This window comes from Schistosoma mansoni, chromosome 1 (assembly GCF_000237925.1).
Source record: "Schistosoma mansoni strain Puerto Rico chromosome 1, complete genome".
Taxonomy (NCBI): domain Eukaryota; kingdom Metazoa; phylum Platyhelminthes; class Trematoda; order Strigeidida; family Schistosomatidae; genus Schistosoma; species Schistosoma mansoni.
Genome location: NC_031495.1, coordinates 56,778,576 through 56,795,662, shown reverse-complemented (window position 1 = coordinate 56,795,662; position 17,087 = coordinate 56,778,576). Strand labels below are relative to the sequence as shown.

General features: G+C 33.2%; 2 protein-coding genes across 2 annotated transcripts in view; both read right to left on the bottom strand.

The window, feature by feature from the left end:
• Smp_181160 (tubulin tyrosine ligase-related) overlaps positions 1-2,195 on the bottom strand; it is a gene marked incomplete at both ends in the record, with an annotated part of 29,407 nt that extends 27,212 nt beyond the window's left edge. Inside the window, one exon of the mRNA XM_018794956.1 lies at positions 1,464-2,195. Within this exon, the coding sequence (XP_018649316.1) occupies positions 1,464-2,195 (732 nt within the window). The remainder of the gene's footprint in view (positions 1-1,463) is intronic.
• A 6,979-nt stretch (positions 2,196-9,174) lies between these two features.
• Positions 9,175-9,411, bottom strand: Smp_200080 (uncharacterized protein; the record flags this gene model as incomplete). The annotated part of the gene is made up of 1 exon (XM_018794955.1): positions 9,175-9,411. The coding sequence occupies one exon, from the start codon at positions 9,409-9,411 to the stop codon at positions 9,175-9,177; it is 237 nt and encodes a 78-aa protein (XP_018649315.1).
• Between the last annotated feature and the right edge of the window lie 7,676 nt (positions 9,412-17,087).

The following is a 17,087-nucleotide window of genomic DNA, read 5'->3' as shown; positions in this document are numbered from 1 at the left end:
AATTTTTTCTATTTATTGGGATATTATATATACATTAACTTATTTATAACAATCTACTCAATTTATTCAAAATTATCAAATCAAAACTTGGTAATGATACCTATATTTAGGTTTTAATGGACAATCATTTGTTGAGGATCTTGGATACATCAAATTATTTTATAACAGCTTACATCCAGTTCGTGTGTAATTAATATTTCATGTTATTCTGTAATATTAGATCTAAAATATTTTTTGTGGTTTTGGTGGATTCATAACTTATAATTTTCTATGGATTTCGATGTAGTTCAACTTAACTGTTTGTTTATTTTGAAGGAACTTCTGTGAATCCGTACGATGATAGTAAAACGACTTAACATATTGAAAACAATTCTGCTCTAGATTTCAGCATAAAGTATCCGCGAGATGACCACAATTAGTTGAATAATACGGCTCAAAACTGATTGAAATTATGAAGACTTATCCGTCCTTTATTTTCCTTTAGAGCTTGAGTTTCATTATATCTTCATAAATACCTGTATATTTCGTATTCAGGATCTATTTTATCAATGTTTGGTATTTTTCACTATCATTTCTAGTAACTTTTTTTTGAGTCTTTCAGTGTTCATTATTATTAACTTAGTCTCATCACGTTAATGAGATATGGGAACTTGGGTAAACGCACATCTTTGTACGACGTAATTTAACTCACAATCACGAATGTATGACAATAAAGTGGATTTTTTAAAACGATAGAATTCAATATTGTTCTCTGTACTCAATAAAAGCTCAATCTTCAAGTTACATAACTCAGTTTCTGAATAAGCTACACGTTCTAACAACTAAAGTGTAGATTAGTTCTATTGTATTTCAGAGCTTGACGGTTCGCTCTATAAAATAACTGTAAAATGTAACACCGAATAGAGTAAAGAATTCTTGGACAAAACTAAGTTGAAATAAACTGTTGTGTCTTACAGTCTTAAACATGTTTTAGAGACAGATATCTACCTCAGTACAATGGAAGTTGGTCGCGCAATTTCGTGGATTGGTTGAGGCTAGACATTAACACCGCTGGATGCCAGCTCAGTGGTCTATCGGTTAAGTGCTCTGGTGCGAGACTGGTAGGTCCTGGGTTCGAATCTCGTGAGGCGGGATCGTGAATGGGTATTACTGAGGAGTCCCACAATAGGACGAGTTGGCCATCCAGTGCTTCCAGGTTTTCCATGGTGGTCTAGCTTCCATTGACTCACGATCTTAACTATATAAAATTACTAAAATCTCCACAAAGCCCCCTTGTGATAATGTCATTTAGTTTATAGTAATTTATGAAATGCTTTTAAACTGGTTACAAGCTTAACAAGCTGTGGCAACGATTTTCACCGAATTGAATCCATCTCAATAGACTGATAATTCAACCGATAATTAAAAAATATAGGAAATCATACTAAGAAGTACGTGTATATTGTTACATATAATCTGCTTACTTCATTATCACCTATTATCACTGTATCATCTTCTAAACACCCTAGTTCATCATCGTTATCACTTTGATCTGATATCTGGTCAGCATTTTTGTCTTGTCCTACTGATACATTATATTGATCTGGTTTCTGTAAAATATTTTCATTAACTAAAGTAAATTCCTCTTTTTCCTTCGGATACTGAGTGCGTGATTCACAAGATTTAAGCATAATCTTAGGTGAAAAACCACGTCTGTCAATAGTTTTATTCATTTGATTTGTTTGAATATATTTATTTTTAGAATAGTTATAATTGTCCTGTGTTGATATGGAAGAATTTATTTCATTTGCTAAACATGGTTTATCATAACGTTTTTTTTCTTTTGATTGTTGTAAACTTTTCGGTTTAATATAAGTTTGTTGACATGGTTTTGTGTTTTTTGAAGATGCATATATCCGATTCGACTTTTGTAAATCATTGGATGGTTCCTTCGTAAATTTACCATCTTTTAAAGAAAATCTGTTCGTACGTATCATGAAACTATTTCTAGGCGACGATACAGACGATTGAAATGATGATATGGATGACGATGGTGATAAAGATGTTTCTGAATATTCATCTGTTTCATGAATTTCACGTTTTGATGATAATTGTTCTAGACGAGCAGTTAATTCTTGAGTAAATTGTTGTTTTGTGATTGACTTTTTTATAAATTTAGATCCACTATACATTGCTTTGTCTTTCTGAAATGTCATGATTTAAAATATCCTTATATAGATACATATGCCTTTAATTTGAAAGATATAGATAGGAAATATAATGAAAATATCAACTTACTAAGAAATTCTTTTTAGGTACAGAAAAGTGAATTGGTGGAAAATCTAATTGAGTATTTGTTCAGTGTTCTATGTTTGCAACATTTTACAAACTATAAATAAAATTCCTGAAATTAAAAAACAAAATCTCATTAAAAGTTTGGTGAATAACGACTGATAATGAACAACTTTTGATGTCAGTACGACTGTGGTAGAAAACATTTCATTGAATTATGTTTTGAAAACGTATACTTTCACAGTTAACAGGAGATTTTTCGTAGAATATTTCTTCTCAAGTCATTATGCTTAAGTACTGGCGTCTATGTATGAGGTTATCATTTGTTGATATGAACTGTTTATAGACATGCATATGCACTTATTAAATTACTCAAGATTATAGTAGTATATTGCTAACAATGTTTGATAATGAACATGAAATGTGGTTATTTATAGCAAGTAAGATCTAATCGGGATTACTTATTAATTTATATTACCTAAGTATATCCATTTATTCCGATTATGTATCATCTATTCAATGTATTGATACCAATATTGATATAATCTTTTTAGTTGGCTACTTTCGTTTGCATATTGATTTTTTATAGCTATTCTAAAATATAAAAAGTTCCTCTTTGTGATTAATAAATATTTTTACTATATACTACCCTTTTAATTGCCATTATTAGAGATACTGATTTGTATTTAAGAACAAATATTAAACAATAATATTAACTACTAGCTAGGACTGAAATATCAAATACAGTTAATAGTGGAAAATGTAATATGTTGCCATATATACTACACATGAGTTTTATTATCTACAAAGAATAATACTTATCCCTTTGGAATTAAGAAGCAAACGAGTAATTTGAAATTATTACTTCAGAAGCCTGTTGTTAATACACTGGAATTACAAATCGTTTTATTAACAGCATTTTAGAACACACGAGACTAATATTTTCCTTCCTCACACTTTATACTTGACTACAGCTTGTCTGATGCCCACAAGAAGTACTTTTATGAAGCAATAGACTACTTTTTTTAATCAAAAACAACTCATTTGAAAACAAGGAAATTCATTTAAAGAACGATATATCCAATCATTGTTTCAAGTGTTCACGTTTTATGTTAAAAATGATAATCAAACAATACAAAGTAAATTAAAAGGGAACGAAGAAAAATGAAAGTCAAAAAGTTTTGTCTCATCATACATTGATAGGTATCTCTGTTTAAAAATTTCGTATATTTTTATTAACTTGGAAACAACTTAGTATTAGATTCACTAAGAATTACTTTTGTTGAATCTTCCCATTGATGTTTAAGGCTGCAACTGGTCAGTCTCTTATTGGCATATGTGCATACTGTGTGTATTGCCTCGATATAGCCTTATTTAACAAGCATTGTAAGCAAAGATGGATAGTGGCTATCAGGACTCAGTAGCTGAGTGGATAACGAGATGGCGTTTGAAGCGAAAGGTACTGGGTTCGAGTCCCAGGGTGAATATCAACTCTGAAATGCAGGTACATCCAGCTATTGAGTTCCAAATAGGACGCAACGCGCGCCCTGAATTCCACTGCTAGCCACTATCCACCTTTGCTTACAACTTAGTATTAGGTTCAAATGCCTTACAGTTTAACTACTGAAATTCCAGCTGTTATATTTCAGACGTTTTTAAGTGACATAGCTTCTTTATTTTTATGCACCTGTATATGACAGACCTAATCAAATTAAGTAGCGTATGAGACATTAGTCCCGAATTTTTATTATTTGTGTTCTCTATTTGTTATCAAAAGATTCAATGTATTTAATAACATCCAAAATAAATAAAATTATGTATTTAGGTTTTTTGAGTTTTTTTTGCATTTTGAACATGATCAAAGTCTGCATGCATACAGAAAAATAACTACGTTATTTCCAAAAAACACTAAACGAATTCGAAATTTTCAATTTAATGCTGTTGATAATTTATTATGATACTCCAAGATATTGTTATCATTATAAGAAATATCACGTTTAAATTTTTACGGGAACATTCGTAACATCTAGGTATCTGAGTAACAATAAATTGCTTACATCAGCATATAACCCTTTAAACAAGGCAATTGCCCAACATAAAAAGTATTTTGCAAAACACTAGCAACTAAATGATCAATGTTATTAGTTTTTATATGAAACAAATCAGTATCATTATCCCTTGGGAAAATGCATTGCCTCAATCTTATAAATAGTTATACATATCATAATGTTGTTCATAAATAACCCCAGAGTTTATGGTGCTCCCCTGCAGTTAGTGCTTTTTAACAAGAATTTCTGTAGTATTTCTTTGATCATATAATACTTTGCGAAGAAAATTGAGTTAATAATGATAAAAAACGCATTCTTCCAATTATAGTAACAAAGGTATCAGTTTGATTAACCATAAATTTTTACAAACAAATACAGAAAAATTTGGGAGAAATATAATACAAAAACGGTTCGTATAAATTGGTCAGTAATTTTAGCAAGGATGATAGCAATAATAGCGTTAACGTGATTGAGTATTGTGTACATAAACAAAAAAAATAATGTACATGAATTTTTTCGTAACTAGTGAAATAACTGAACATGATGGTAGAAATACGATTCAAATAAAAAAAGTGTGACTGGTCATATTCGGCGTATTCATGATGACATCGTTGTCAGTAAAACTAACAAGTTTATCAAGGTCCCATTAGAATAAGTAGAGTAATGGTTTTCGTAATATCACACTAGCTAAAAACACTTCAAGCTTTTTGGTATCCAGAATGTTAAGATATTGAAATTCGACAGAAATCCGAAAAACCAGAAACGGTCCTCATTATTTATCAAATAGATCACAACATTTGGCAAACTACTAACAGATGAACTTGCACTAGATTTGGAGAGCTAAAGAGTGTCATCAACTACAAGATAGCTATAACAACGTCTAGCAAAAACATAGTATATAGAAGACTTTAAATGCAAACGTAAGGTGGACGTCTGGTAGGCGACTGTGTTGTTTACGGTTTGTTCATAATTAGCAATACACAACAAATTATATCTTCGAAATGAAGATATTTTAACTATATGATTTGATTTATTTCATGAAGTTCCATGGTAAACTCTAATGAATGTAAAGTACTGTTAGATAGTTCATGGCGTCTCATAGTAAAAGTCATCCTTCACGTTCTTTTCAGGATATCTAAGACACATTTTGCTGCTGATGATTGCACCGCATAAAACTAGTTATCTACACAGATTATTAAACTATTTAAACCAACTGTTGAATCTGTATATACTCTGGGTAAAACAAAATTTGTTTACGTTTCCAACAGAATGACACATTATTTTGACTATTATTATTTTAGAATATCCCCTTAACTGACAGTCACTTACATAGACGAAACTGATATTGGCTTACATTGTACTCTACAGAAACGGTTTAACAGCTTCTTATGACGTATAATACGGGCTTTGTTTTAAACGTTTACCGATGGTATTGATTTCAATAATTTGGACTGTTAAAATGTTTTTGTTTTTCAACCCTGTATTATGCTTTATTGCCTACTGATTCATATTCTAAATGGCTAAAATTTGTGCTCATGAACAGATCTAGAGTAAAATCTACTCAAAAAGCAATAGGAAAGATGTCCAGTAATGTCCAGTAATTCAGTAGCTAATAACTCATTATACTGGAAAAGATTTAAATAACTGACTCAATGATATTGGATGCCATCATCCACTAACATACACATTGGAGATACAAAGGTAATTAGCTACAGTATTGAAGAAGCGTCAGTGCCCGTAGTTCTGTCTCACAATGATCTAGAAGTTCCAGTAAGTCACGACCTCAAGGCTACTGCACACTGCTGTGCAGTAGGAACTAGAGGGTTTAGAATCCTTAAACCGTTATGATGGATTCTTTCCAAGTTGGTTACGAATACGGTCATCACACCATACGCAATCTTAGTAATATCATAACTTGAGTACTGAGTTTTGGGCTGCAAGACACGGTTTAAAATGTGACTCAAGTATCATAGAAAACGTGCAAAAATCAGCTATCCATGCAATGTCATAAGTATGAGTCTTACCATACACAGAGAAGACCGAGAAGTTAGACCTTTTTCATCTGTCTCACCGCATGTTCAGAGGCCATCTGACTTTGATGTATAAAATAATATGAAATGATTTGGACCCGATATATCTTTTTTCTCCTGATAGATTAGTACAACTCAGAAGACATAACAGGCAAGCTTAAAGGTCGGGAACGAACAAAAAACTTGTGACACACAGGTCTTTGAACCAGATCATCGGCTCTTGGAACCGATTATCCGATGAAGTGGTGTCTATACTCATAACTTACTCATTCAAAGGAAGACAAAGCACCCACAAAAACTCGCTACAAGATTTCTCAATTCTGAGCAAATTTTGTGGAATCCTCAAAAGAAAACTCCAAAAACGTTTGAAGAAAATGGCACGAAGTCCTTAAAATCTTCCAAGGTATGAGGAGAATCCCCAAAACGTTTGGGGAAATGTTGAGTTATCCTCAATATTTCCCAAGAATCTTAGAAAACTTTAGAGTTTCTCCTCAAAATTTTACAAGACTTTGGGAGAAGCCACCAAATACTTTGAACCTATGAAGGAAAGAGTTTTCCTTGAATTAGAGAGATAGGAACTCCAGTAAATAGTTAGAAATTTTCACTTGAATGCTTCTACATTATTGTCGCGCTACTTATAAAACTAACACAATGGAGTTCAAAACAGTCACACATCTCATTGTGCTCTCTCTTCAGTTATAAGGCTTTGAATATATATGTATAAACATAAGATATCTTATTTTTATATATGTGTACATATATATACATAATATATCACTGAAACCAAAATGTGAAATCTTTTGTGACTAACTTATTTAAACGTCAGACAATTGTGTTATTTATTTCAAAAAATTGGGAAAATCGACAGAATTACCGGTCGTACCATGTGCGCGAAAAGCACTTAACGCGTATCGAGCCAAGGTCAAATTTGAAAAATGAAAATTATTGAAGGCTGGCAAAAGAACTTTGACCATCATATATGATAAAATCATGACGAACATTACTGACAACTATTTTTAAGTAAATGAAGCGACGATGCGGTTCACACTTTTCATAAAAAGCTTTCCATCTTCATTACAAGTGAGATCAAATTTTCAATCGCAAATGGTCAACTCTGATGCTGCAACTAATGACTAGTTGATTGACTAAGATAAAACAGTGGATTTACAGAGTCGAAACCTCAGCCGTCAACGCTCTGGATAGTTTCAAAGAAATAAACACTGACTTCATCGGACAAATAAATGGTGTCAATGTTTATGTGTCCAAAAAGAATGTGCAGTATCATTGCCGAAATTAATGGGATAGCAACTTTAATAGGATGTTTCAAATCAGTGTAAAGTAGTCTGTGAACACAATTCGTGTTGCTTGACACAAATCCGAGTATGGACTGCTACGGACTTCAAACAACCAGACAAAAGGACTTTTCTCGTATACTGATTACAGAACAATAATGCTTCCGTGGATTGCCTACTTAGAGACGGAATGCATTGTATTTTTAAATACAGGGATACTTTGAGATAATCAGACGGTCATTCTTGAATACTTCCAGACAGTCTTCATGCATGAATCGCCTTTAGACACATTTTAATTCCTCTCACTATAATATTCAATATGTGCTATAACCAGATTTGATTGTCAGTAGACTGTAGGGATCTAACTGTCACACGACATTACGAGACAGGATCAAGCCGACTTTCACCGAATCATAAGCTCGTCTGTTGCCCCCAGTGTCGTAGTCGAAATATTATATACAACCACTAAGAAGACCATGAAAACTATCATGAAACCCCTTATCAATAGGCAACATGGATTCAGAAAGTGGTTCATGTGATCAGAAAGCTCTTAATGGTTCGTGAACAATGGGTGGAGTGTGTATGATAATTGGAAGTATTCGACTTAATGTGCTAACTAAGAATTCTCGAAATGGTGCCACTTGAGGCAGATAAAACTAGATAAACACAAATGAACGTATTATTCTTGGATTTTTCCACCATCTTGGAATTTGTATTCATAGGGCAATCAAGTACATTGGATTTATTTGTTCATACAAATACCACAGCCTAAATGGGAATCCAAACTTCTGTAATCGTATATACTTCATCTCCTTAGGTTCACTTTCTCTACGGCTGTGTATTGGATAGAGACTCTGAATGACCTCGGATGTACCCATTATCATTTGAATTAGCAACGGAACATAGAACAAACTCACTTGAGTACTTGTAAGGTCTATGGTTGTTGTGAATGACTTGCATATGAATCACAGATTTATTGACCTGTTTTAGCAAACCTTTCATATGCTGTAGAAAAGTTTTCGTACGAATTTTCTTCTGTTCAAACAATTTCTTCATTGTTTCTTTTGCGTACCATCTGGTTAATCTGCATCAAAAGATCTTATCTATTCTCTTCTCTGGATCTTTGAATTTTTCAGCTGCAGTAGAATTGACGTTTGTTTTCAAGGTTTCTTGCTTGCACATCAGAACGAGAGGTCTTTGAAGTCGTGCGCAATTCCTGGCAATGCGACCACGAGGTTACTAATCTATCAAGCACTTCATTAGAGTAGTCTTTGTCGGTCAATGAGGAAAGCTGTGCATGAGACATTTTTAAATTTTCTAAACCAAAGATAGATAGTCCACAATCAATGATAAGAAATTCACAATTTATGTTTAAAGATATACCGTCTATAGTTAGGAAATTACAAAATCTGAGACTAGGGAAGCTATGACCAGTAATACTTTGGTAGGATTAATTATGGCATCCAGATTTATTGACTTCAACTTTCCAACTGTCAGAATGTATTTTGCGATACCACTGTCAATAATAAAATCTTATAAGGTACCACTGGACAGATATAATCTTTTTTGAATGTGAAGTAAATTGCTCGTAGCTGTAAAAAGGATATTATATAAGATAGAATCACCCAACATAATAAAATCCGAACTACAAGGTTGATCATCACTGGTGGCAAAACGAACAGTAGCTGAGTTGTTGTATCCCATTTTAACACACCTAAAGCGTTTGTTATGACGAAAGACATATGAACTACGTAACTGAAATCCTACCATAGGACAAGCACTTACTAAACCTGTCTTAACGTCCGTAATCTGCTTTGAAACTGCTCCACAAACTGTTACCTATGTTTTGACAAGAACGAGGATTATCGGTTTTCACCTTGAGCACTATCGGATTAGGATAACTAAGTAATATAGTAGTTTTCTTGATGTCCTGGAAGCCAGGTTCATGCAGTTCAGGTATTTTCAAAAGAACACTAAGATATTTGCATGAGCTTTCTTTTTAGGTTTGGTATGTTAATTCCTGCAACTGACCGACCAAGCAGCTGCACATGATGTCGACCACAGAATTATACCTGCACCTTGTTTCTGCAATTCAGGGATAACTTCTGTGACATTTTAGTTGTTCTGACCAATCAACCTGCAAAATTTTGTTTCTTCATGACGTTCAAAATCAGAGCACTTCACATGATTTAGTAGTAGTTCTTTAGAAGTGTAACAGCCTTCTCTGGGTATGCAAATGTTTTTATAGACACCTTTCCATGAATTTAAGTAAATGAGCCATAATTTTGTCTTCCTTCAAATGTTTCCTGGTCATACTCTTGACCTCAAACCAAAAGATACCACAAATATTCGGAGTTTGACGCCGCCTGAATCAGTTACACCTATAGATTGAAGTGTGCTAACCCAGTTGAATCAGAAGTCAAGAATGAAGGTGATCGAAGATATATTTGTGTGATAATTCTAAATATTTTAATCGTTGTACGGACTACGCACCCCCGAAACAGCGTAATTTTGTCCAAGAAGAACTAGGTGAGCACAAAAGTACTTATTTTATTTGGAATTCAAAATCAGACAGAGGTTAAGTGCAAATGAACCATCAGTTCATACAAACTCCATAATTTGATAGGCTATCGATATATCGGCAAGCGATCAGTGTAAGCAAGATAGTGGTTAAAGGGGATGTGTATCACAAAGAACTCACTTGTGTTCTGGTGCGGATGCGTGACTAAGCGCCTTCAACTAGGTGGGTTCAGTAAAACTTATGCGATCAGCATCAAAGAAGGAAGACCTACGGAGATATTGACTTTTGGGACTTATTTTCCACTACAAACCTCTCCAGTTAATCTTAGAGAGCCTCAGAACTTCAGTATAAATCCAAATGTTTAGTCACAGACTTTTTCATGACGCCAGCTAGATGACTCGAACTTTTCAAATCATTGTACTAACTAGGAATTCCCGAAATAGTGAAATTTAAGCCAGGTGCTAACTAGATGAGCATAAGTAAACCTAGTGATTTTAGAATTCGTAACCAGAGAGCAATCAAGTACGTAATAATTATTAGTTCGTCCAAATACCATATTCTGATGACAGAAAAAACCCAGTTGGCGATGTCTATGTTGGTTTCAGTAAAGCATTCAGTTGGGTGCCGCGCAAAAGTCTCGAAATTTTATGACTCCTTCTGAAGTGAATCAAATATGCTCCTATCGCTTGTCGACAGGTGAGGAAAAATTCCCAATGTTCTCATGTAAATCAACGTTCAGTGGAGTTGTATAAATTTCCGTTCTAGGTCTTTTACTTTGTATACTGAGGACAGCTTGTTATATCCAAGATTCTTTCTCAGACCTTTGCGGAGTTTTATAAACTAATAAGTTCGCAACTTACATACAAACAAAAAGGACACCAAACTTTGAAGTTTTAGAAAGACAAATTTTATTTGATTATAACAAACTACTAATGAGATGTTCTTTTGGATGCTTATTACAGAAGGATTAATGCGAATTTTTTTCAATATTAAGACTTTCAAATTCCAAGTACTGAACACCTAAAGATGACACAGGTATTTGTAGTTTGATAACACTTTGACCAGCAACACCTTTTATAATTGAATCGTGCCCATCCAGTGAAACCAAAAGACAGAAGCAAAGAGATTGGAAGATATATTTGATAGGTTATCAATTTATCAGTATGATCTAACCTAGTCAGAGACTGCAGGAGAAGTTGAGCACGGAGTTCACACATGTGCGGATGCGTGGCCGAGCGCCTTCAGCCAAGTGAGTCCGTAAGAACTAATGTGGATAGCATCCAATGTCGAAGACTTACAAAGCTATTAATTTTAGGGGTTTATTTACCGCTACACACCGAACGAAAGGCAAGATAGAAATAAAATGTTCCGTATCAAAATTATAGATGAACCAGTTATGATATTATTTAAAGCTAAGTAAAATAATACCGAAGATACGACCAGTATTCTAGTTTGGCAACTAACAACCAGTAACACTTATATTCGAAGAGTTCCCCAATTACATAAAACCAGAAGTCAGATGCGAAGAGGTAGGAAAGATATATTTGATACGTTATCAACATATCGAGAAGCGTTTACTCTAATCAGGCTAGTGAACGTAGGAGCTGTGTCCCACGCTGGTTCGTAACGTGATCTGGTGCGGATGCATGACCGAAAACCTTCAGTTAAACAAGTCCACTTAAAACAGTGTGGTCGGCATCCAATGTCGAACACTTAATGAGCTATTGATTTTGGGGAATTATTTACAGCTACAATATTTTTCCTCTGTTACTTTATACTTTTGAAACAAGTTCATTATGATAATTGGAAATATTCAAACTGAATTGCAAACTAAGGATTCCCAAAGTGATACAATTTAATGCAAATAGAATTAGATGACCAAAACTGGACGTATTATATTTGGAATTCGTAATAAACGCACAATAAAATACAAATGAAACATCACTTACGACAAATTCTACACACATTCAAGTTGTTTTACCTATTTTTTCTTGGAAGTGGCTTGAAACGTCAAAAAATTTACCTTTTTTATTCATTTAAATATTACAAATGCACTATTCCGACAAATAAATTCGATAAATGTCATTTCTTCCTATTTTTGTGCTGAAAAAAATTCCAAGATCGAACTAAAGGTGTTAACAGAAGGTACAGTTTCCACGTTTTTTCGTCAAGTATTGTAATTATAGACGTAAAGAATAACCGGATAAGTTACTTCTACTATCTTCATTGTTATTAGTAGCAGGGAAAATAGGTAGCGTAAATATTCAAGCAGGTTTCTAAAAACCAAATAACTTTATAAAACCAGTTTCTGGGTCTCGTTTAAAGAAATGTTCCCAAGACAATTGAAGAATTCTTAAACGATTGACTTGTAAGTTATAATTGAATTATAGACATAATATCCCAGCTGGCTAGTTGTTGGAGGATATGCATTCTAAGACTCTCAATACTTTGAAATAAATAAAAGGCATATTCCTTTGCTCTAACATTTCTATTCAAGTAGTACATGAAGCTGATATTTAGTACAAATTTGAATACTGGTACGAATTGAAGTATATTCATCTTCTTTGGAATACCGTTTTTTACATCACAATTTAAACATGTGATAAAAGTACCTGTAATGAAAAGTATTCTATTTTCCTCAGCGTAAAAAATGTATCACCAAGACGGTTGTCAACCAACAAATAGTATGTCAATGAAAGAATATTATAATATTCTGTAAGATAGTAATTTGTTTACAACCATACTATATGTTAATACTGTGATGATAAAGCCTAATACATGTTATACAGAATGCACTAAAAGATCTCAAGTTCATTTCAAAGAAATACTAAACTCGTATCAAGGAAATGATAAGTACTTTAATAAATTTATTAACCAAAAGAATGAAAGGTTCCAATACTACAATAACCATCCATCTGGGGGAATTTATGGTGTTTAAGTAAGGTTCTTGTCACAAACAGATATCAATTTTAGAACTGTTAAAAACCAAATTGTACTAAACATTTGATTCATCACAGTTTGTGAATCTTAGATCGTATGCACTCAAAATATCACACGGGACTGAACTCACGAACATCAGATATCAGGGTAAGCATATCAATTTTAGATGGCAGAAGTTTATCATCAAATATTCAAGTATATCCCCAATACGACCCTAGTGTATAAAAGTCACAGACTCATTAGTAATTAACTTCAATACTTATTTTTACCAATCTGGACAGTGGGCTCAATCACGTGAAATATATCCTACTTTTAGGTCATGGTTAAACACTACTTTAAAGTTCTGAATTAGAGTACAATAGCCTTTCAGGACTTTCCAAAAGTTATAATTTGCCTTCTAATTTCGTAGCATTTCTTATGCCTTTGTTTTCTGATTGAAATATTGATTATTTTAAATCTTCCTAATCACCAGAATTGACCTTTATATAACACATTCTAAATGTTTAAAACAGTCTATTTCTTTGAATCTAGTTTAAAAACACTCGATCTCTATGTGCTTAGACATAAATATAAATGGTCAGATATTTTTTTTATCAAAGAATGTGGTCTATTTGATGGTCTATGATAATTATCATTAAGAGTCAAACCAAATATTTACTTCTTAGGATCGTTGAAGAATCTTTTTTTTCAATTTTTCAAACATACATAATGATTTGCAAATGATTTTATTCAGGTATTTCTTTGTTTAACATTTACTGGAATTTATGAATAATTAATTAATAGTCTCAATGTTACACTTGTAATATAAGAATGTACTAGTGCTACACTTTTTAGAACTTTGATTTTAATTACTTCACTTTTTCATTTATGTCTGTACTTCGAAAAATAATTATGTTTTGTTATATTAGTCTTCATAAATAAGGATAGGAGGTCTATCGACCTATATTAATCCTTGCAGTTTATAACACTGTGGAAGTCCAATCTTGTTTTGAATATATCAATAGAAAGTGCTGATATTACGTGTTCTGGTAGGGAATTCCAGTAATTCACTTTTCGGTGTGAGAAACGAAACGCCAGACGTAGACTATTCGATCTCGGTTTTTGAACTTTTTTCGAATGTCGTCATCGTTCAGTATACGATAAGCTAATATTAGATCACCCCGTATTCTACGGTAAGATAACAGATATACGTTGAGGTGTCTCAGTTTGTCTTCATAAGGCCAGAGAGACCTTTTACCATTTTAGTCCCTCGTCATTGGACTCGTTCCAAAATATTCGCCTCATATTTGAAACAAGGACTCGCTGCTTGAATCCTATATTCTAAATACGGTCTCAGGAACTTCGGGTATGATAATCTAAATATTTCTTCATCTAACTACTGAAAAGACCTACGAATAGGCCATAATACCCTATAGCCTTTTTCAGCAGCTATCTTACAGTTACTAGCAGTTTTGAGATCGCTACTTATTATGACTCCTAAATATTTATAGTTTCTTACTTTGGGTAACACGAATCCACATATTGTGTATTGATACGAATCATCATATTTATTTACATCAGCCCACTCTTTTTAGGATTCACTTCTGGTGACCATACGTTCATCCATGCCACCGATAAGTTGAGATCATCCTGTAATGTAATTCTATCTGACATACTGTGTACGGGTGGCTAAATCTTTACATCATCGGCGAAGATTAGAACGGATGACTTTGCTACAGTTGGTAATTCATTTACATAAAGTAAAAATAGAAGGGGACCGGGGACCGTGTCTTGGAAAACTCCACTTTGTACAGGTTCCGATGATGAGAGAGCTCCATTTACTGTGTCTGCTGTCATGAAGAAAGTCACTTATCCAGTTAATGACCGTATAATGAATTCCAAAAGTTTCCAGTTTTAATTTAAGACCAGAATGGGAGACCATATCAAAGGTTTTATTTAGATCTATGAAAATCACATCTACAGGAATATTTTGATCTTTTGCTTCGGCCCAATCTTCTTTTGCAATGAGCAGATTTGTCAAGCATGATAGGCCTTTTCGAAAACCATGTTGCTCCCTGGATAAAAGATTATGCCCATTCACACAGTTTATAACAGCCATCCGAATAATCTTTTCCACTAGTTTTACAACTGCATTGGTTAGACTAACGGGTTGTTAGTTACTAACTAAATCTCTACTCCCCGTCTTATACACCGGACTAATTATTGCTTCTTTTCAGTCTCTTGGCGGTGTAGACTGCCTCAGAGACATATCAAACAGTATAGCTATAGGTTCAGCAATTACATCCAATAGGGCTTTCATAATCCTAGGATGAATATCATCATGACCACTGGACTTATCGGGTTTGAGATGCTGATGTAGTCTTAATACAGTACCCTTCTCAATAACTACAGGGTTCATCAACAAGCATCCGCAATCACAATTATTCGTTGGTCGTTCCTCATTGCTGATAGAAAACACTTTATTGAAATATTCCGATTAGGCTTCAACTTTTTCGGCATTATCCCCTGCCAATATTAATGAATTTTGTTGAACCAAAAGTGATAGAATCCTATGACTTCTCTGAGTTCGCCCTTTTATATACGAAACTAGTCGTTTCGGACTATATTTACAATCCCTAACCAATCGTTTCTTATACGACTGTCTAGTCTTACTTTACAACGCTTTTCAAGCATTCCTAGTCTTACAACAACTGGATCTGTACTGTTCTAAGCCAGTAGAGATGAGCATGTTCCAATGCTTTTTCATAGATCTAAGAAGTTTCTTGTTTTGCTAACATTACTAACAGTGCAACATTTGCATCATATCATGAATTCTTTGTATTTTCCTGAGGATCAAATTTGATTACCTTTAAATGTTAGTAAGTAATTCAAAATATGTTACATGAATATGGTTTGGAACAAAAAGGATCATAAACTTTAGCTGTGATGGCTTAAAAAATTGTTTCTATTGACTGATGAAATCTATATGCTGTAAAGTTGAATAGTTCTTACGGGATATGGAAACTTAAGCATCTGTCAGATATTCGTAAAAAATATCGGTTAATCTGAAAGGTAAGTAAATGCTGCAGAATAATTCACGTGAAACAGATCAGTAAAAATTCATATATTTATTCAAATGATCTTCATGAATGATCTAACTCTTGGCACGAATAACGAAAGGTTGGACGCTAGTGGACAATGGAAATGTGTTTTAAATGATAATTGATGAGTATAAAATAAATGTTAAACAGTTTAATTCTGTTCGATTTAAATATATAGAAACTAGTATAGTTAAAACTTAACCACTCTAGTTAGAGAGAGTCAATGACTATTTTTCTATAAATTGGATAAGAGAAAGGAATAGCATGTATAGCTGAAGCTAGATATGAAGAAGAAGGATTAACTCAGTCTATATGAGCATGGATTAATAAGATGAAAAGCTAACACTATCATCTTCTTTAGAGTTTCATAGGGATAGCTGTCGATAAAATCCTGCATACAATAAAAATTTGCGCATCATAACTCAAACAAATTTATGGCAGACTTTAGGAAATTTTTAAAATTTCGGTATATAGACCATTTGTTAATCGATGGTTTTGTTAATAAATATCTAGTGATCTAATATAAGAAGAAAACATAACGGGTCCACACGTTCAAAAATGAAGTCACCAAGAGAATTTCGAAAATAATAAAATTATAAATCATGAGATTGGAAGTTCACATGTTAGCTAAATACACTCTTTATTGATCAAAAATTACGATTTTTCACTTGTAGAGACATTGAGAGAACATACGACATATGAAGTTGGAATTGGTAATATTACAAGCAAAAATAAAGTTTCTTCTGTTAATCAATTACAGTCAATGAATTATAATAAATCATAACTGAAATTAAAACATTGAATTTATGCTAAATAGTGAAAAATGTCATGTATTTTAAGTCCCTTTCGAGGATTAAATCCTTCAAGAAGCATCAGTTCCTTCAAATCTGAAGTTAAAATAAACC